Raw genomic sequence first — 21,561 nt, forward strand, 5'->3', positions numbered from 1 at the left:
CAGCATTCGATAAGATCACTCTGCATTAAGGGGGTAGCAGCAAGAAACTTATAATTAGTATCTTATGCTCCTGCCTATAAAATGTTTTGACGGCTATAAGTTACCTGTGTGTTCCTTAAAAAAAAAAAATCGGGATCTTCGTATATGCTTTGTCCTGCTGGCTGCATTGGCGAATTGACAGCATTTTATTTTTTATTTTTTCAAATAGTCAAGTTTTATGTATCCTTGTGATGGTAATGAACAACTCTCAGTTCTGAGAAACACCAGTATGAAGTCAAGTCCCAGTCCTGAAAGGTGGAGAAGATTACCATATCCACTGAATAAAATTGTCAGAAAATCTAGATCTTCGGGCATCTTGGGGAAAATCAGTGCAAGAAAACCATGATGAGGGAAAATCACTTTTCCTCAAATAACAGTCCAGCCCTCCTTTTTTTTTGTTTTGGTTTCCTTTTTTGAAATGACTTGCTTAATAATGTAAGATTCTGGACAAGCAAATTCTGCATGTTCAATTTTCTTTGATTTGTTCCTCCTTTTAGCTCTACTAAGGAATCTAAAGAAAGCAAGGCTTCATCAAAGGATGAAAAAGGTAATGTGTCCTTTGTGATATGTTGCTATCTTGGATCTGGTAGCAAGGCCATGAGACTAGAACGCTTCAGGGATGTTTCTGCCTGTCCTGGGGGGGCGATGCTTATGCCCTCCTCACCTTCAGGTTTTTTCCTTTCCGCTATACAGCCTGGCTTCAATTAGCTGATTTGAAAGGTTTTTTTTTTTACACAGCAGGCTACTTCTAAGTGGGGTGGTATGACTAAAGTTACTTTAGATGACCAGATGTCAATCTTGCTCCACTGCTACTTTTTATGCTATTGAGTGAGTGGGGAAACATTGTAGAAGCAAATGTGTTCCTTCCATTGCTACTAACTTGTGCCTGTGTCTTAACAAACGTTTCCCCAAACATCTTAGTGGAGTAGGAGAATCCTACTGAATATACAGTGGTGCCCCGCAAGACGAATGCCTCGCAAGACGGAAAACTTGCTAGACAAAAGAGTTTTCCGTTTTGGAGGTGCTTCGCAAAACGAATTTCCTATGGGCTTGCTTCGCAAGACGAAAATGTCTTGCGAGTTCCTGCGGGGTTTTTTTCCTTTCCCCCCTTTTTCTAAGCCGCTTATCCGCTAAACCGATAAGCCGCTAAAAGCCGCTAATAGCGCTAATCCACTAAGCCGTCAATGGGCTTGCTTCGCAAGACGAAAAAACCGCTAGACGAAGAGACTCGCAGAACGGATTCTTTTCATCTTGCGAGGCACCACTGTATCCTTAGTTGTATTCCAAATATTGTTTGTTACTCGAAAAATGTGTCATACATCCAGTTGATGATTACCTTGCTCTGTTGTATTCTCATCCTAGAAAGAATCTATAGATTGTTCATGCTAGGTAGTAAAGTTAATTGTAAATGAATTTTTAAATAGAAGACATCTTCATTTGAGACAATGGTCTCCTTACAAGATGGCATCTGAAATGAGGTGAGAAATCCTAGGCTTGGGCATTTGACTGGTCAGGTACAGTCAGCAAATAAGTTAACTTCTTTAAATTTAGTGGATTACTATAACTTAACAGTTTTTGGTAAGGTTTTTGTAACTGAACAATTTCAGTGGGCAGTGTCTTTAGTTTTTCCCCTGGAATACTTAGGGCAGCCTATCATTATACTTTTTAAAAATGAATTTCAAATAAGTAAAACAAAATAACAGCACAATAAAAAAAATAATCAGTTGTGCTAAGAGAGCCAATTCTTCAAGCATGAGCTTCATTATGAAGGAGATGCTGCCTGGTTTCTGGAGTAAGCAGGATTGAGACATGGGCTATCCTTGGCGAGGGGATTTGCTGCTAACTGCTTATATTCCTATTTGGAGGAGCCTGCAGTTACTGCAGCCGGTTCATAGAAGCAGCTTTGCACTGCTCCTGTGTGTTTGCCCCGACTACTGCAAGGCTTGGCTGCAAACTGCCTTTTCTGCCTCCCTTGCTAACAAATGGCACCATCATGAAATAAATGCAATATAGTGGCATTCTGAGTTGCATGGAATATTTGACACGTCTGCTGACTATCCTGCAAACCTAATAGATCAGGGGTCAGCAACCCTTTTCAGCCGTGGGCCGGTCCACTGTCCCTCAGACCATGTGGTGGGACGGACTATATTTTTTGGGGGGGGGGGAATGAATGAATTCCTATGCCCCACAAATAACCCAGAGATGCACTTTAAATAAAAGGACACATTCTACACATGTAAAAACATGCTGATTCTCGGACTGCCCACGGGCCGGGTTGAGAAGGTGCTTGGACCACATCTAGCCCCCAGGCCTAAGGTTGCCTACCCCTGTAATAGATCCTAGCTTGAAATATGTCCTCAGCCAACATAACTTGATGCAAGAATGCTAACTAATGGGTATTTAAAACAACACCACCACCATGAAGTTTGTAAGGTGTAATTTTTTAAAAATGGAGGCACATACCTGTCATTGTCTTCTCAATGGTATCTTAGAATAGTCTGCTTGTTGGGACCATAGAATAATAGAGTGTTGACTAATCTGAGCTGTGGCAGTTCTCTAGGAGCTTGTGAGAAAAGGGTCTTTCTCGTCACCTGCTATTTGAGTGGTTTCTGGATGTGCTTGCTTTAGAAAATCTTTAAAAGCGCATCGTAAGTGTCTTTGCTGCTGTAAAATTGGTGGCACAGATTGCATACCCTCCAAATCTCCCCTCTTGCTCTCTGATCTTGGTCTTTGTGCACCGTTTGCTTATTAAAAGAAAATTGTGGGTAGAAGTCATCTTCCAAAACTGCACTTTACCACTTGAATGCTAGTTTTTAATATTGATACTGAAATGTTCTGTGAAATTTGTTTTAGGAAGTGCAAGCAGTGGCAGCAGCAGCAGCTCTACTAAGAACTTATGGGTTAGTGGCTTGTCTTCTAACACAAAAGCCGCTGACTTGAAAAATCTCTTCGGCAAATATGGGAAGGTATGGTTCCGTTTAACAGTATCAGTTAATGAATATGACATTGACTGAGGTTGCAAACAGTGTTCACACACTTGGGAGTGGTATGGCTTTAAACACAAACAAACAAATAATAGTTTCACTTAAAATAGCCTAGATTTGAATGTATTACTTAAAGTCTGCACATCTCAGAACCGAATCTTGACTGTTGAGCTAAAACCTATTTTTCTATACAAAAGAACAAGCCAGAAGCAAAAAAATAAAGACTTTAAGATTAGACTTCATACAATAACCTATTATGTGCAAACTATGAGTACTTGGACATTCAGCCAAAGAGTGTGAAGACCTAATTTTCCATCTTCAGGAGATAAATGCTATTTTGTCCAGCTACCAGTCTTTTCTTCTGGAATGTATTTGGCACTTACTCTTTAAGAAACTGATCTTACGTAGTGTCCTTGCATGTGAACAGGAAGCCGGGCCAAAATATTTTAACTTAAAATTGTTCCCCTGCACAGTGTAGTAGGCACTAAAAGCTTGTGGGCTATATAACCAGAGGACTTGAGAGCATAAGAGCCCTTCTGGTCCAACATCCTGTTTTCACAGGGTGTAGTGGACTCACCCCACTAACTGCCCCCAATTCAATACAGCAGGCCCATCGCACAGTACGCCAACGAATTTCTTCCATTTACCACAGGCTATCTTGGGGGGGGGGGCGTTGTGTGAGGGGAACTTTGTTTCAGGGAGTCTCAGGCAGGAGTTGATCAAACAAGGAAAGTTTTATTTACAAAAAGAGATTGGTGAAACAAAGTTGGGCTAGGAAGAAGTTAACTTTTACTTAAACTAAATATAAAGATGTCACAGGCTTAAACAGTAGTATATGCACATCTTTTCTTAAACTTCAGTTGCTAAATATTGATTGCTGCACTTCAGGTAAATGTTCCAGTTTCTAGAATAGGTGGTGAAATGCTTAACTCAGTTTCTCTTGTTCCTTTACTTGGTTATGACAGGTCTTTTAGTTAAATACTTTGGACACGGCACAGCTTCCTTCACGGCTTAATGCTCTGTTTCGTGATCTGTTTCATCCTTTTCCCCCTCTCTTAGCAATCCCACTTCTGAGGTATAAGAGACTCTGGGATCCCCTCTTAACTGGCTTGGGAGTCTTCTTTTCCTAGAAGAGCTCTCCCCGCCTGGCAGGAAGGAGACGCAGGGGGTCTGTAGTCCCACAGCTTCTCCCTCCCCTGCTCAGACTCAGCCCTCCAGGCAACTCCTGTCTCCTCACACGGTCCTCATCTCTTCAATATGAGGCTCCTTCCTCTAGCTACAGATATTCTCCTAAGAGCGGATGCTAAACTCACATTTGAACCCACTCTCTTGGACAAACCCATTCCTAATCCCTTTCTCCCATCTCAAACCAAACTCAACCCTGTCTCGCTCCAGCTCTTTCCCTTCCCTATCCCTATCTCAAGGCTTCCTCAGAAGCTGCTCCTTTTATGTGCCCCCCCCATTCTGCTCCTCCCCCCTCTGTGGCCAGCTGACTTTGTAGCCAATCAGAAAGAGGCTCCAACCCTCTGGTGGAACTCTGAGGGACCTCCCATGACATAGGGGCCAACCAAAAGCCTATATGGGAAGCCTGCAAGCAGAATCTGAGTGCAACTGTGTTTGCCTCAGTTATGCTTGCCAGCAACTGATGTAGTGGATTGCATCCAGTTAAATTCTACTCAGAGTAGACCTATTGAAATGGACACACCCAAGTTAGTCATGCCCATTAATTTCATTTAGTCTACTTGGCGTATGACTAACATTGGATACAACTTGCTGCCTCCAAAATGCTCCTGGGGAATAGAAAGTCTCTAGTTGCAGGTGGATCTTTAATTTTGTTAAAGTAACAGGTAAGTGTGCATGCTTGTCTTGCTCAGAAAATACAGAAATTACAGTGGTACCTCAGGTTACATACGCTTCAGGTTACAGACTCCGCTAACCCAGAAATAGTGCTTCAGGTTAAGAACTTTGCTTCCAGATGAGAACAGAAATCTTGCTCCGGCGGCGCGGCGGCATCAGGAGGCCCCATTAGCTAAAGTGGTGCTTCAGGTTAAGAACGGACCTCCAGAACGAATTAAGTACTTAACCCGAGGTACCACTGTAGTTTGGAGTCCATCACTGTCTGGAGGCCCACCAGTTCCCCATTCTGACTTTAATACTACCTCAGGGAATGTTACTAGCTAAGAAGCATATTTTCTTCCCTTCCTTTTAAAAAACTGTTTGCCCCATGTTCTTCCATGTACACTTACCTTCAATTGAAGAGACTGGCAGGCCGGGTTAGCAAAAACTGAGTTCCAAGCCTGGCTCCTAATGGTTGAAAGTAAAGCAGATGCCACACTAAGTGGTGGCAGCAATTGATGCTAAAGTAAATTTTGAGAGCCAGCAACGCTAACCTGTTGAAGTTTCAGGGAAGGAGACAGAGAGATGCCAGTGCTCTTTTCTTCTCTACCCACTTTCCAGTAAGGGGCATAAACTACTATTCATGCCCAGCCTTTTCAGGTTATGACAGTCAAAAATAGCAGGCTATCATAACACTAGATACAGGAGGAAGAGGATATGGGTTTGTATGTTGGGACAAAGATCGTACATCTTGATGTAAACAAGAGCAGCAGTTAAGCAAAGGGATGAAAATAGTGACCTCTTTAGTTTAGTAATGCTAGAGGATCTCACACTTGTCAAAGTGTATCTCACCATTTATCTAGAATACAATTTCTAAACTGCCAAGTCATCTAAAATATAATGGCATTGTACAATATTATAATTAATACATAAGATCAGTATTTACAGTGCAAATAGCCAATTCTGCATTCAATTAATCTCTAAAAATGCTTGGCAAAACCGACAGTTTCAGCAAACAACAGACTATCACAATCCTCAAGTTTCAGTAGAATGTCCTGGAGCCACTTTGCTTTATTTTTTTTTAAAAAGTATTGGTTCACAAAAAATAAACAAGTGATAACTGTGAGACAGTCGGTAGGGCTTCTCCAGATGATGGTGGTGTATAAAGGACAATTTGGTCCTTCAAGTAACCTGGTCCTAGGGTTTTTAGGACTTTACACACAAACAGTGGTATAGGCATAGGAATTGTGCGCATGTGCACAGTGCTGAACCCAGAAGTGACCCGAAAAGTCACTCAGCACGTCACAGAAAGGGTGGGGTGGGCTTATACACGCATGGGTGCTGGGAATGGAACCTCTGTGCAAAATGCTTGTCTACTGTACTTTGAATGTAGCGCCATAATATACTGGAAGCCAGTGCAGAGCTTTCACCACTGGTGTAATGCAGCTGATGCAGGGCTAGTGTAACCAGAAGCCACACCCAACATTCTGCACTTGCTGCAATTTCTGAGCCAGCCTCCAGCGTAGCCCCACATAGGGCATAATGCAATAGAGGTTACCAAAGCCCACATCACTGTGACCTTAGTATCCATGTCTGGGAATGGTCATAACTCAATCTGAGGAAAAGCACTTGGCCACTGAGGCTGTGCTTTTTGCCATATAAACTGCCTAAAATGGGCTCGTAAGAAAGGTACATTTTAGCAGGGCTGTTCCCCTACCAGCATCATGCCCAAGCTTGCATGTATCATTCATGCATTCTGACCACTTTCTTGGTGCAACAGTAATGTTCACTTGTTTTTCTTTGCAAGAACAGGTGTCATCATCACACACACACACCCCGACTAAAAAGCTGCTTTTCTCCTGGCCAGCAAACCTGATGTTGAGGCATACAAATTGCCAGGTCTAATGTAGCATCAGATCATAATGACATAACTGTTGTCTGTGAATTTTTCTCTGGCTGTCCCAGTGCATGAGATGTATGCAACCTAGTTGCTTACTGATATTTAGGTATTGCCTCTGGATGTAGAGTAGCAAATGATGAAGATGTCAGTTTAAAACCATGACTGTTTCCATTTCTTTTTCTTACAGGTTCTTGCTGCAAAAGTAGTCACTAGTGCCCGAAGCCCTGGAGCCAAGTGCTATGGCATTGTGACCATGTCATCGAGCACAGAAGTGGCAAGGTGTATAAGCCATCTTCACCGTACAGAGCTGCATGGGCAACAAATTTCCGTTGAGAAAGTAGGTGTGACATGCGCTTTCTTAACAGACAGGGGCAATATCTGTGGAGGGGAAGATGCATCTCTTCAAGAAACTGGGAGGGAAGAACTTATCCCTTCAGAAGAGGGATGCCACCTCCTTGACTCTGCTCATTGGGTCTTGCTAACCTTGAGGAAATGGGCTGGGTTTAAAGTAGATGCTGTTGGAAGTGATCTCAACCTGAAACTAAGCCAGGCTGCACATTTCATATCTAGACCAACAAACAGTTGGTCTGGAGTTAATTTGGGAAGGGAAATGCTTTAGCAGTTAGGCCGGCATCCTACTGAATTATAACAGTGTTAAATAATTTGGAGAAAGTTCTTATGTGACTCTCCTCCTACAATGTATGTATGTATGTATGTATGTATGTATGTATATGTATGTGATGGGCTTCCAAAAATCAAAAGAAGAGCTGTATTGGAATTAGTTATCCATGGTTTCTCTAGGGTGCTGTCCTGTGATCTTCTGTTTCCTCCTCCGCCTCATACTCAGAGTAGCAGTTGGCTGGATATATAACAGAAAACGATGACTGATAGCAAAAAGGAATGCATCCCTTTTAAAGTTTATTTTAGTCCATTGAGAAATGGCTCTATGCTACACGTCCTGGTTGGCAGTCAATGTGTAACGTACTTACTTTTAAAAAATAAATTGCAGGTAAAAGGTGATCCTTCCAAGAAAGAACTGAAGAAAGACAATGATGAGAAATCTGGCTCTGGTAGAAATCCTGGAGAAAAGAAGATGACTTCAAGCGACAAAGCCAGCAAGTAAGAGCCTGATCCTGCAACTTTTGTGTAACCAGAATTTGTTTGGAAAAAACATGAGCCCAAGTGCTGCTTCCTAGCATGACTATGTGTTCCCTCTTTTTAAAACAAAAATTAAAAAATGGTTTATTAGCAAAAGCTGGATTCGGCAACCTATATAAAGTTTGCTGACTGAGGAGGAGATATGCATAATACTGCTCTTGCTAGACAAAACAAGGGGCAAGGAGCTGTGTAGCATTATAAATACTCACTCCCACCTACTCAAAAACTTCCTTAGTCACCTCTCTGGTTTGAGATTTCAACCTATTCTGCCCATGTGCATTCCAACGTATTTGATAGCCATCTATCAATAATCCATCAGAACCAAAAACTTGCTTTTTCTTCAAATTATAGTTATACAGGCAACCCCCGATTTTCTCAAGGGTTGTGTTCTTGCTCCCCATGCACATTAGCAGCACACATAATCCTGCCCCGTTCCACTTCCATTCTGCCCTCTTCCAGGTCCAAAAGGACCCACACGTCAGTCGCCGCCTGTATATAAAACATGCAGTAACAAAGTTATTGTGAATTTTACTTTGCTCACTAACTCAGTCCATAACTCATAAATACAATCCATTTGGTAACTTTAATGGCTATCCAAAGTCCTTCCCACTACTAAACAAAAATTTAGTTTCTCAGAAAGTGAATTCTGTACCACCCCTGTTTGTTACCTTTTTTAGGACCCTCTCCAAAAAGGAGGATAAGAAATCTGACAAATCTGAGAAGAAAGAAAGCAAGGATGGGAAGAAACCTGAAGGCAAAGAAGAGAAGAGTGACTATGGATCCAGTTGTCCTGCTCAAGACCCTGTGAAAACGGCAGAGGAAAAAAAGCGAATAAGTATGCATTGCAGCTGCTCTCCTTACAAACAAATCTCAACCATGTACTTGGGCCCCTACTATATTATGCTATTGCTTTTTATGCTAATGCTTTGAAAAGGATTAGGCTGCATAGTCATACATTTTTGAGGCAGTGCGCTGGCATTTTAACAGGTATCACCTAGAGTTTCTCTTAATGTTAACAAATCTGCTTTGAATATTTTAGAGTGGAGTAGTGTTAGGCTCACTTGACACAAAATGGTGGTGCAGGGGCAGCGCCAGTCAGAAAATGGTGGCATATGAAGGCAGAATTTGGCAGTCAGTTGAAAATGACTGGTGTCACTTTCTAATCTTACACGCCTTTGGAAATTGCTAAATTCTTTGTCACAGTGTTTTCCTTGTAGCAAGGAGTTCTATGGTTCAGCTTTCCTCAAGCTAAGAACAGACATTATTTGCACTGGAGGTATTGTGATTTAGCCTCCCCCTTTTCAGCAGAATTTGCTGATCCAGAAGTTCTAAATGGGGAAGGCCTTTTCTTTTCCATCCTCACGTGCTCTTCAACGTGTTTTTACCAATCTCCTGTAAATTCTTCTCCCATTGCCCCCTTTCTCTTGTACTTTATCCACATGCATACTGTAGTGCCAGTTTCTTTCATCCGTCCTCCCTGATTTTTTACTTTCACTTCTTCCTTCTATAGCAGCTTCCCTATCACACCCTCTTCCATTCTTATTCCCGGTTTATTTGCTATTATTTAATAGCAAACTTTGCTCTCACTTTCTAATTTCCTTCAGCACTTCCTCTGGCTCTTTCTTCCCTCTTCTTCCTGCACTCCAAACACTTCTGTCTCTTGGCCACTTTTACTCAGCATGCAAAGAGTTGGTGGTACTGTCCTTGTTCCAGCCAAAAAGCTGTGGCAGGACTGGGAGGCAGGAGAGGCAAATAAAGAGGTGTTGGGCAGGCTGTGGCCCTTAGGGCCAACCTGAAGATATTCCAAGGCCCACTATTTAAGAACCATGGATCTAGAACAATTAGCATGGCTTCTTGTAAAATCCAAATCCAAATTAGTTGGCCTTTACATCAGAAAAATTACCTTTAAAATCTTTTTTTTACATGTTCCTGGAACATGTGCAGACTTAGCAAAATGGCTTTTGTGTTTTTTCTTATGTGAATAATTAAGCATGTAATTTATCTTCCAAAGGTGTAAAAAGTCCAAGTCATATGGTAGTCCTAGACCAAACCAAAGGAGACCAAGTTCACACCAGGACAATAAGAAGGGGACGGTTTGAAAAAGTAAGTATTGCTCAAAACATTAGTCTGTTTAGGCCCTAATTCAGTTTATGTGAGAGTCGGTATTAGCTGAGACAAAGGAGTGATGGGGTGCTGTGTCACAAAGGAGATTATCTAACCACAATTTGACTTCTTTCTGAAGCCCAAGCAACTATAAGGCAGCAGCTTTAACAGCAGAGTTTGGAAGTTCATTTGCAAACAGTGAATTTTTGCAAAAGTCTTGATTAAATGCTGCAGTCAAGATTGCTATGCAAGCATCACTCCTACCTCCTATGAGCTTGGCTCTTCTGGAGAAAGATTTGATGGGGGTCTGGAGTAGGAGGCACTTCCCACTTCCTCTTAGAGCCAGTCTTTCTCTTACTGCCTCTGTAAGCAAACTTCCGTTTCACCTAAGACCCTGTCGTAAACTGTTCTTAGTGGGAGTTTGTTCTTTATTTTACAGAGAAAGGGAGCTCTTGGGCATTGGGACCCTTCATAGTCCACAAGACGCCAGATGACTCTTGGCATGCTGTAAACATGTAAAAGTGTCCCTAATTCTCATATTTATATAAAAACACTTGTCTCCAGCCACCTATGTTAAGGAACAAAGAGCGTTTTCTTCAAGACAAAATGAAGTTCAGAGACTACCGGGGCAGAAAGGACATATTGCCTTTTGAGAAGATGAAGGAGCAGAGAATGAGGGAGCACATTGTTCGGCTAGAGCGAATTCGCCGTGCTGTAGAGTTACGAAGGTAGGAGGGATGCTCGACACTTTGTTGCCATCCAGCTTCTCAGGTGCTTGGGGAAAACAACACCTTGAGGCCAAAACTAGACTCTGGCAGTTGGACTCCTGTTTCCAGGCATCTCCTTGGCACTGAGAGAGGCAGGGATGATCCGCAGGATGGAAGTGGCGAATGGGAGGAGGGGTGCTTAACCTTTTTGTCCTCCCGAGTTCTAGACAGCAGAGTTCATGGCAAGCATGTAGTCCTATGTAGCTCCACCCTAATATGATGGTTGCTAGTGGAAGAGGAGAAGAACAAAAGGTGACACCAGTGAAGTGCAAGATGCTTCAGAAATCATTACTCACAATGATGTGGGAGAGAAGAGAGAAATTGCAAAGTGCTAAACTGTTTTCTGCACAAGTGCAGTTACCCCCACCCCAAATTGCACACTCTGGAGGAACCCCATGCCCCGTTATAACAAACCCCAGAGCATCCCTCAGAGCAGGTTGATGTTACTGCCATTGTCTGTAGAGAGTTCTCCACCCATCTTGCTCGCCAAAGCACAAGAACCTGGCAAGTGTATTCTGCAGTAACTTTTTCAGCATTGCCGTAACCATCAGTCGTGTGACTAACGAAGGAAGTCAAGTCCCAAAGGAGCACCTTGTTCACTTGTTGGCCTTGGGCCTAAAAAGGCTGCCTGCAGCTGCCCCACCTTTGAAGCTCCCGCTTTTTGCAGGCGAAGAGAAATTGCCGAGCGAGAGAGAAGAGAGAGGGAGCGCGTCAGACTCCTCCGTGAGCGTGAAGAGCGTGAGCGTTTGCAGAGGGAGAGGGAGAGGCTGGAAATTGAGCGGCAGAAGCTGGAGAGGGAACGGATGGAACGAGAGCGCTTGGAGAGGGAGCGTATCCGTATTGAGCAGGTGGGTTTCCCTCGCCTTTATTTTCTGTTGCTTGCAGTCTGTCCAGCCCTTCTTTGAAGGCTGTTAGCACTAGTTCCCTGGTAACAGAGACTCCCGCCAGGTGCTTTCTCTGTCACGTAGAACCCAGGAACTTGTCTGCTTCTTTACATAGTTGAACTTTCTGGGATACGTTTTGGTGCTAAGGTCCAGTTTCTGCCATTGCAACAAAATATGCAAATTGAGCCAAGTCTGCCTAGTCTTAATTAGCACAACTTGGTCCATCAGTAATGACATGATGGGAGGAACCGGTGGGAACCATGAAGAAAGATATGAGTGCAGCTGGATACTTTTTAGTCTTGGATTGTTAGGTTATGTGGTTTCTGAGGAGGGCTGGTAACATCAGCATTGCACTTTGTGTTGAAACCCTTTCAAAACACCAGGCACATCCACTTCGCTGCTCCTTTGGATTTCTTTGAGCTCTTGTACAGTGGTCAGTGCTAATTCTGCTACTTCCCCAATTGTAGCTGAAGGTCAATGGCAGGGATGGGGCACCTGTGGCTCTCCAGATGCTGCTGTACTACAACTCCCATCAGCCTCTGCCAGCATGGCCAATGGTCAGGGATGATGGGAGTTGCAGTCCAACCTCTGGAGGGTCACAGGTGTTCCCCATCTATGTCCTCTGGCCTTCCCAACGGGTTAACTTCTTCCAGTGCTCTTTAGAGATTCTTTCTCTTCTCCTGGCTAGGAGCGCCGCAAGGAAGCAGAGCGGATTGCTCGCGAAAGAGAAGAGCTTCGGCGCCAGCAGCAGCAGCTTCGTTACGAGCAGGAGAAGAGGAATTCCCTGAAACGGCCTCGGGATGTTGATCACAGGTAGTGCTTTTTTCCTTTTCAGGCTGGATGCCTGCTCCTCTGTCCCATCGGCCCTGACAAAGCACAAAACGAATAAATGTGTGTGGCAGCTTGGAGTCCTAACAGCCGTGTGTCTCTTCCCCACCCCATTAGGAGAGAGGAGCCCTACTGGAATGAAAGCAAAAAGATTTCCTTGGACACAGATGCACGTTTTAGCCATGGGTCTGATTACAGCCGGCAGCAGAACCGCTTTAGTGATTTTGACCACCGAGACAGAGGGCGATACCCAGAGGGTTCCGCAGTGCAGACATCCTTTGACAGGTATGCTTGGGGATGATGGTCGCAAAAGTATAGTCTGATGTTGTCATGATTCAGTAATGGAAGGGTGGCCTCAAGTGGAGCAGACTTCCTCAGGAAGTTGTGGACTCTCCTTCATTGGAGGTTTCTAAGCAGAGATTGGATAGCCATCTGCCATGGATGCTTTAGTTGAGATTCCTGCATTGCACTGGGTTAAAGTAGATGACCCTTCTATATCTATGATTCTAAGTGCCCCACAATCATTTTCATCCTGGGATACAGATTCCACCATTCAAATGTGTGTTTCCTTAGTTAGAGAGGACAAGGTATTCTGATTCTTGAAGTGTGATCTCAGAAATAAGTTATTATTACAGCTGGGGAGTCGCTGTTTGTTACACTAGTGCCGGGGTTGGCAACCTAAGGCCCATGGGCCACAAGCGGCCCATGGGGGTCATTTAACTGGCCCATGTACCCCCTCCGCCCACTCGGTCGGCTCCCATGCATGGCAGGGACCGCCTTCCGCAACGATGGCCAGCTTCCCATTGGCTGCATAAAGCTCCTGCAGCCAGTGGGAAGCTGCGCACGCCTCCTCCACACCAGAAGGAGCGCAGGAAATAGCATTTGCACATGCACACACACACTGACCCACCGCAGCGTCTGCGGGACTGTGAACTTTGCCAACCCCTGCACTAGTGTGTTCTTGGGTAATGGGAAGTGTAGTCCAACAATATCTATAGCAGAGATGGGGAATCTGGTGCCTTCCAGCATTGCTGGATAACAGTTCCCATGAGTGCAGCTAGCCTGGCCAGTGGTCAAAGAGGATGGGAGTTGTGCTCCAACAGCATATGAAGGGCACCAGATTCCACATCCCTGATCTTGGGTAAGAAATAGAAATCAACATTCTCTGAATAGTGACTGCCTTGGAATCTTTCCCCTGTATTTCTGCTGTCTTTTGTTTTCAAAACTGTTTTTATGGGTCTTTCAACCGTAATAAAGAATGTGTGTGTGATCTTGGGGGCACCATATTGGCTACCTGTGCTAGGCTCTGATTTTCAAGATGATAAGTTTGCAGTGTGATCTGAAGCATGTTTACTCAAGTGGCAATGGGATTTACTCTGGGACAGAGGAGAGGATCTGGTAGATTTCTGCATGGATTGGTGAAAGTGACTCTCAACTGTTAAACAATAGTAGCAACACAAAAGCTCCCCCCTTCTAAATTAGCTTAGTTCTGCTAGTATCAATTCTGTGATTCTGTGATACTGAAAATAAATTTCTGGGCTGAGCATGTGCTTACATTGCTCCTAAATACTAGCTCTTAAACACCCCCCTCCCGAGCCCTGGTTGGTGGATTTCCGCTTGCAGGCTCAACTTTGTGCTTTACTAGAAGCCCTAGAAGTCTGCCCACCTTCAGGCTACTCCAGTTAGTTGCAGCTGTATCCCTAATATCCTCATAATGCAGCCCTCATAATGATAAATTAAGCAGAAAAGCACCTTGGGGTATGGCAGGCAGATGCTGTGCCAAACAGAGAACCAGTTTAGGGAGTGACCCTTAATCTGAAAAAAACTTGCTTTTCTGAACAGGCGGGAACGATTTGTCAACCAAAGTGATGGGAAAAAAGCTCGGCCAACCACCAGAAGGGAGGAACCTGGGTTTGAAAGATACCCAAAAAGCTTCAGTGAATCCAGAAGAAATGAGCCCCCTCAGCCCCGAAATGAACTCCGTGACAGTGACCGGCGGGAAGTGAGAGGAGACCGCGATGAGAGGAGGACTGTGATAATCCAGGACAGACCTGAGATCCCTCATGGCCGTCACCCACGAGAGGCTGGAACCAACTCATCCCGGCAGAGTTCTTGGAAGGGTGAAGGAGGCATCAACCCTGACAAGCGAGATGCCAGGTGATTCTTCAACCTGGGTTAATAGCTGGGATGTGCAGGTTCATTCCTGCCCAAAACCTGGGGTGGGGATATGTATATGTGGCTGTGATTCACCAAGACAGAACAGGTATGGTTCTGTTGCCCTTTCTTCAACTGGAAATTCTTCAGAGTGTGGGATGTGCTGGGTAGAGAGGGAAGATCTTGCTACTTTGCCCTGGCCCATTTGCAGCCTGTCACTTGTGCATCAGCCTGGCTGTGTAAGAATCGGAGTGCTCTTCCTCAATATGTTGGGTCTGTGCCTGTTCTATAAGAGGCCTTCAGGCTCATTATATTTTGATCCTTGATATGCTCCAACGCATTAATACTTAATTTCTAACCTAGATTTCTTTTAACACACTTCTTTGGGTGCCATTCTTGGCAGTGAACAGCATGACTTGCATGTGCCTAAACTGAGCAAATGCCATGTTAAATGACTGGGATTCCATGCCATCTTCTATTTTGCATACTGGTGAGCAAATGGACAATATAGGCCCTTCAATCACAGTTAGAAAGAACCCTCTTGAGTGAGGTGATGCTTGCTAGGTCTGCAGATTTCCTTGCCAAGCAGGGGCGATTTTCTAAACCTAGTTGGGACAGGCCAAGAGTTACTTTCCTTCCCCAGTCAGCAGGAGGCAAACTAGATTGCTTTATATTTTTTGGCACATTTAGACTGCAGCCAGTCAGCTAATGGAAACACATATGGGATTGGCTGGAAGTGCACAGATAGTAGGAGAGAATTGTTTGCACTTCCACAATTTGAGGAAGGCAACTTCAGCCCTTTATTCTAAGGTGTTAAGAGCGATGAGTAAAACGGAGCCCCCCAATTCAAGGTGTGAATTATTACTTACTGTACCGTGTTGACTGTTTCCTTCCGCAGAGAGAGGCCAGAAAGATCAGGCCGAGAAGTCTCTGGACATTCTGGGAGTCGTAGCAGCACATCTGGCTACGGAAGCCGGGAAGCAGAACGCAGTGTGATGGAGCGTGGAAGTGGGGGCCAGGTAAAAGGAAGGGGGCCTTTGCTCACTTGGTGGAATGTGGCAGGGGGCCATAATTAACATGCATATTCTGGGTAGGAATGTGGTGATTGGTCTTTGTTGCATTTTCTGTAAGGTCACTTGCGCAGAGGGAAAGGCAAGGTAGTTTTCGTCTGCTAATTTGGGGTCTAGTTTCACTTCATTTGTATACCACCTTCTGGCCAAAATATTTGACCCTTTAGGCAACTGATACTATATTGCTGCTACATTCTTTAAAAACCCATCGAAATAATGAAAATGATGAATCACTAAGAGAAGCAGAAAACTGTTCACTTAGTAGCATGACAAAAACAGAAGTGTCAAAGCAAAGCAGTGAGGTAGCCAAGTGGGTTGATGATACCAAATGGTTTGAGATAGCTGAAATAAAAAGGGATTGTGAGGCGTTCAGAAAGGCCCTCTCTAAACTGGCTGAATGGACAGTAAAATGGTTAGCATAATTCAGCATAATCAAGTGTAAATTGACAGGCGGTGGGGGGGGGATCTTAACTCTGAATTAATGGAGACTCTTGAGGAATGAATCCCTGGGATCAACACTGTGTGGCAGCTGGAAAAAGTGGATTTCCTGCTACGTGTCATTAGGGAAAGAATTAAAAATAGAACTGCCACTATCATACTGCTATCATACAAATCTGGTGTGACCACATATGGAGTACTGTGTACTGTTCTGATCGCCTCACTTCAAAAAGGATATTGTAGAGCTGCAAAAGTTTCAGAAAAAGAGCAACCAAAATGATCGTGAGGATGGAGCAACTCCTTTATGAGTAAAGGTTACAACAAGACAAAAGAAAGTACTTCATATAGTGCATAGTTAACTGTTGCAGTGATGGACACCAATTTGGATGGCTTTTAAAAAGAGACGTAGACAAATTATTTTTGTGTTCTGCCTCCCCTGCCAAAAGCAGTATGATTCTAAATGCCAGTTGCTGAGAATCGCAAGTGGGGAGAGCACTGCTGCACTGAGGTTCTGCTTGCTTATAGGCCGCTATGAGAACAGGTGGCTGGACTAGATGGGCTTTGGGTCTAATCTAGCAAGGCTCTTCTTATGTTCTGTGCACCTGGTGAGTGAATGGCAACCAGGCTGGACAGACTTCGTAGGGAAGGACATTGAGAGGATGGACCACCAATGAGGGAGCCCTGCTTGACGCAGCCACAAGGGCAGCCTCTAAAAGCTGTTCTGACTCAGAGTCTCCTGGGGTGACCCCCACAAATGGGGAAGTCATCTTATGGGAAAGGCTTTTCCAACTTGCTGTGCCACCAGATTCTTTAGGGCTGAAAAGTCAAGAAGCAGCATTGCAAAGTTTTTGTCCGGCAACCAGTACAGAACACACTGTTTCTAACAGCCAAGCTGCTGCCTTTTCACAGGCTGGTGCATTGGGGTGGTCATTGAGCCCAAGTTGGTGACTGCTGTATGATCGTATGATTGGTCGATTGTATTTATATCCTACCTGCTTCTCCGAGGAGCTCAAGGTGGTGTACATGGTTTGCCCCCACTTCAATTAATCGTCACACAAAAATCATGTGAGGTAGGTTAAGGCTGAGAGGCAGGTCACCCAGGGAGCTTCGTGGCCAAGTGGGGATTTGAACCCTAGTCTCCAAGGTCTAGGTCTGACATTCTAACTACTACACCACACTAGCTCTCATTTTTTTGTGAGTAAAACCTTGTCTTGCCAGGCCGATGTTGTCTGCTCTGTGCTTCCTGCCTTCACTTGATTTTGGGAAGAGTGATTATTGTACAGTAGAGTCAGAGCAGATGGAGGGGAATGCTTCACCTTTTCCCTGGAGAGCCACCTTAGGCATCACACTCTGATGAGAAATCCTCAGCAAAAGAAGCCCTCTTTTCCCATCTCCCCACCCACCATAGTCCCTTTTTTTTCTTCAGAGAAAAAGCAAGAACAAAAATGTGCATTCCTCCTAATGGGCTGTGCAAAGTACTTTGCATGCTAACCTCTCGTTATATCCAAATTTGAGGTTTTCTTAGTGCAACATCCAAGACACAATGCATGCAAACTCAGAATATCGGTGCAAAAAGTGTACCTATGTGGGTGTTGTCCTTTATAGTCCAAGGGCTGAACTTGAGACAAATTGAAAGTCCCTGATGTAGAACATGATTTGCAGAACATTTCCTGCTTTTGTTGGCGCTGCTCCTCTGAAGTTCTTCCGAAAGAGCTGTGAACCTTCCCAGGATGTGCATCTAGAGAAGGCTGTACTGGAGCCAAGTGTGTGCAGCTGTTCTTCCTTTGGGTCCGTTTAGGAAACACAAGTCAAAAGGTGGTGGCACTAGCAGAGTAACCTCCCGTTTCCCTTTCTAGCATTATAATGAAGATCGCCACGTGGTTGAGCGGCATAGCCGTGATGCTGGACCAAGGAAAGAATGGCACGGGCCCAGTTCACAGGGCAGCAGCTATCATGACACAAGGCGGATGGGAGATGGCCGAGCAGGAGGTGGCATGATGTCTCCCCACTCAAGGTACCTGTGACGCTTCTTGCTTCCCCACACCCTAAAATATCACACTTCTGAGGTTGCTTCTAAAACTCAGCTTTACATATAAGGCTGAAAAAGGTCGTATTCAGATTCAAGGAGCACCCACTTGATCGGTGTGCTGGGATGCCCAAGTTTCCATTAGGATGGTGTATCCCACCGCCTCCCCATAACTGATTCGGAGCCCACTTTGAATTGGCCCTGAGCTCTGGATTTCAGTCTAAAAAAGAAAGCTTCAGAAACCCCCGCAACTTGCATTGGGACACCAAAATCGCCATTTTCTTGACATGGGTGTGAGGAATTTGGAGACATGGTAGCCCCTATAAGAGGGGTGTAACTCTGCCACATTTCAGGCAGGTGGTTTACTTTTTTACTCTGGATCACCCCGGATCTCTGAGGCAATGCAGGATTGGGTACTCTGCCCCCACTGCTGGCACCAATCTGAGTTGCCCTGATTGAGGATGGGATTCAGTGCAGACTTTGGAACTCTGTTCCTAGAGAGATTGGACTGGCTCCCTCCTTGCCCTTCTGTCAGCAGGTGAATACATTTTTATTCCAGCAGATCTTTAGGAACTGGCTCTTGAAGGAATGGTTGGTGCTGTGGAGTTTTTAATGTCATCATCTGTATTTTTAATAGTTTTTATATTGGGTTTTTCTATTTGTGTTCAATTACTGTTAAATCTTGCCAATGTTTTTAGCTTTTTAACTTTAAGCCACTTGAGTCCCAGTCTAGGAAAAAGATGGGATAGAAATAAATGTAATAACAATAATTCCTATGACTCAGTGGAAGCTTGGCAGTACAGTTGAGTAAGCTTTGCAGAGAGTTTCACGACCGCATACAATATTGTCTGAATCTAGTTGGGCTTTGGAAACACATGAAACATAACTACTCATATTGTTAGTTTGTAAGCATGATGTGCTCTGGATAAGGAGAAATCCCCTTGGACCTGAGCAGATAACGCTTGACCAGTGAGGAAATTGGACAGAGGCCCTGGGCCTGGGCAGCATCTGTGTAGGTTACAGTATAAGATCCAGGAGTTCGGTTGGGCATCTATTTAAAGCTCTCTGCAGCTGAACATGATTACGCTGAATGTTGTCCAGCATGGGTTGCTAGCTCCCTGATGCACACTAAGGAGTGTTCTGTCCCCAGTCTCAAAAAAAGTAGCTGCTGTTCTCTCAGTAGCCTGCCAGTCTCAGCGCATGGTTGAGTGGGAACTCCCCAATGTGTCAGCCTGTAACAAGATCAGGTTGTGAGAACTTTGCCTTGCTCAGCACTCTGGATAGTGAGATGTTAATTCCTCTGAAACTTCTTTTTAAACCTGCTTCTTTTTCAACTTTTATTCCAGTAATTCTTCGCCCATTAATAGAGTTGTACAGATTACGGGCAATTCCATGCAGAGGGGAAGTGGTTCAGGATTTAAACCGTTTAAGAGTGGACCACCACGAAGATTCTAAGCCCGCTGACCTGCTTGCTCCCCCCCTTGGTTTCAAGATAACTTATTGGAAATCTTTTATGAACGAAGAAGCCTTGGCTAAGAGAACTTGTCTTTTTTTAATTTTACCATAATTACTTTTTCCTCTTTTTTGGAGGCATTTTAAATAAGTTAGGCTGTTTGGATTTTGGATAGTTCATTGTACTTTTTTGACGAGCATTTCCCCCTGTAACACTAGGATCTCTGAAATTAATTGGAACCAAACATGTGAACCGCTGTACAAAGAGATGATTTGTTTTGCACCCAGTAGTTTAATTTACAATTTAGCTCTGTGATGTCAGGCTTGAAAATTAGGTACTTACCACAAAACACACAGATAACCCAGTTGTACATTAGAATGGGTAGAGAATAAGGGTTGGGTTGGTTGTTTGATTTCTGGGTATTACGTAACCTATTTTTGGAGAGTTGTTAAACTGAGTGGATCTGTATCCTGGCCACTGTATCCTTTTGAAATAAAGCTTCATAATCTGTATTGCCACTTGTACAGTCTGGTTTGTTTGTCTGGGAAGCTGAAATTGGCTGGTCCTATGCAGTAAGTCATTCTAGGAATAACTCCTTTCTCTGTTCCTGTCACTGAGGTAAGATGACAGTAAAAACAGACACTTTTAATTAAGCAACGTTGTAGTGACATCTGGAAACTTTGTGTGAAAAGTGCAGAATAAGAGTCTTCCTCTTACTTGGCCCCTGCCCCGTTTCCCTTCCAGCAGCCCCACTCATGGCCTGCAGTAATGGAAACGGCCAGACCCAGATGACATTGCTAAAAAAGATTAAGACTCCATTTGCAGCAGAGCATAGTGGCCGTAAGATTTGGCTGTGTTCTGCTCTTGGCCTTCAGCAGCCAAGCTGGGGGAGTGACTGTTCACATATGTCCTCTTGAAATCTGCCTCATTCTTAAGGTACATCCCATTTTATCTAAAAGATTTACTTGGGTGATATACAGAAAAGTACCCATAGTCTACATTTTTCAGTATTCAGTGCTGCAATGTCCATTGTCAAGGAAAGCTGGATTACCTACCCTGTGTAAATTACACATATTGGCACTTTTGTCCAATTTTACATTTGTTTTTACTCTTTTGCATAAAAGCACAATGATTCTGGAGGAAGGGAACAAGGAACGCGACAAAGCACCATTGCTGACTTCTGGCCTAGAGTGTTCAAGCGTTTATTTAATTTTAACATTTTATATACTGCCCATAACAAGAGCTCTTTGGGCAGCTTAGAATTTTAAAAAAGTACAATCAAAGCATAAAAATAGAAATACAGCATCAAATTTAATTTATATAGTATAACAGCAAAGGCATTGTTCAAACTTTTGAACAAATTTTAACCATGAACACTAGAAACTTGAGCTTAAAGTTAAATGAAAACTGGAATGTGAACTATCTAATCAGTATCCTTTTCTCTCATTTGTCTGTACTTCTTTGATACCATGGCATGTACAGCCTTACCCTGATTGCCATTTTTCCAGAAATTAAAAAATATATATCACATGTTTCCATTGGATGACATTCAAGCAGGCTAGCGACAATAAAACAACTTAAGCAACAGCAAAATAGTGCTAACAGAGTCAATACAAACAGCAATTTAATTACACCATCTCACATTCCTTTAAAGTGCTGAGTTCTTGCTGTTTGTGTGTTTAAAACTAGTCAGGTGAACACCTGTAGGCGCTATTGTAAAAACCAGAACCTGTCTTGTGTTCCACTTCTGCAGCCATGTGGATTTTATATAGGAAATGATGTAGGTGGGCCACTCTGTGTGGAAGGAGATGGTTTTTAAAGAGCTCCTACTTGCAAATGTTTAAGGCCTAATTATGCTACGGAAAAAGCAATCCACCTGTTTTCATTCAGGCCCAAGTTCTTGCATACCAGTATGCTGCTT

At 43.8% G+C, this 21,561-nt stretch overlaps 1 protein-coding gene across 1 annotated transcript in view; it reads left to right on the forward strand.

Moving 5' to 3' along the window:
* The window catches only part of SLTM (SAFB like transcription modulator), a 38,770-nt gene extending 18,618 nt beyond the window's left edge, over nt 1–20,152 (forward strand). Inside the window, exons 8-21 of the mRNA XM_083712558.1 lie at nt 537–586; nt 2,893–3,005; nt 6,947–7,096; nt 7,769–7,878; nt 8,595–8,752; nt 9,929–10,020; nt 10,585–10,748; nt 11,455–11,635; nt 12,360–12,484; nt 12,617–12,784; nt 14,342–14,656; nt 15,552–15,672; nt 18,018–18,175; nt 19,534–20,152. Of these exons, the coding sequence (XP_083568684.1) occupies nt 537–586; nt 2,893–3,005; nt 6,947–7,096; nt 7,769–7,878; nt 8,595–8,752; nt 9,929–10,020; nt 10,585–10,748; nt 11,455–11,635; nt 12,360–12,484; nt 12,617–12,784; nt 14,342–14,656; nt 15,552–15,672; nt 18,018–18,175; nt 19,534–19,642 (2,014 nt within the window). The 3' untranslated portion in view covers nt 19,643–20,152. The remainder of the gene's footprint in view (nt 1–536; nt 587–2,892; nt 3,006–6,946; nt 7,097–7,768; nt 7,879–8,594; nt 8,753–9,928; nt 10,021–10,584; nt 10,749–11,454; nt 11,636–12,359; nt 12,485–12,616; nt 12,785–14,341; nt 14,657–15,551; nt 15,673–18,017; nt 18,176–19,533) is intronic.
* The last annotated feature ends 1,409 nt before the right edge of the window (nt 20,153–21,561 follow it).

Source organism: Podarcis gaigeae (genome assembly GCF_964106915.1).
Source record: "Podarcis gaigeae genome assembly, chromosome: 14".
Classification (NCBI taxonomy): domain Eukaryota; kingdom Metazoa; phylum Chordata; class Lepidosauria; order Squamata; family Lacertidae; genus Podarcis; species Podarcis gaigeae.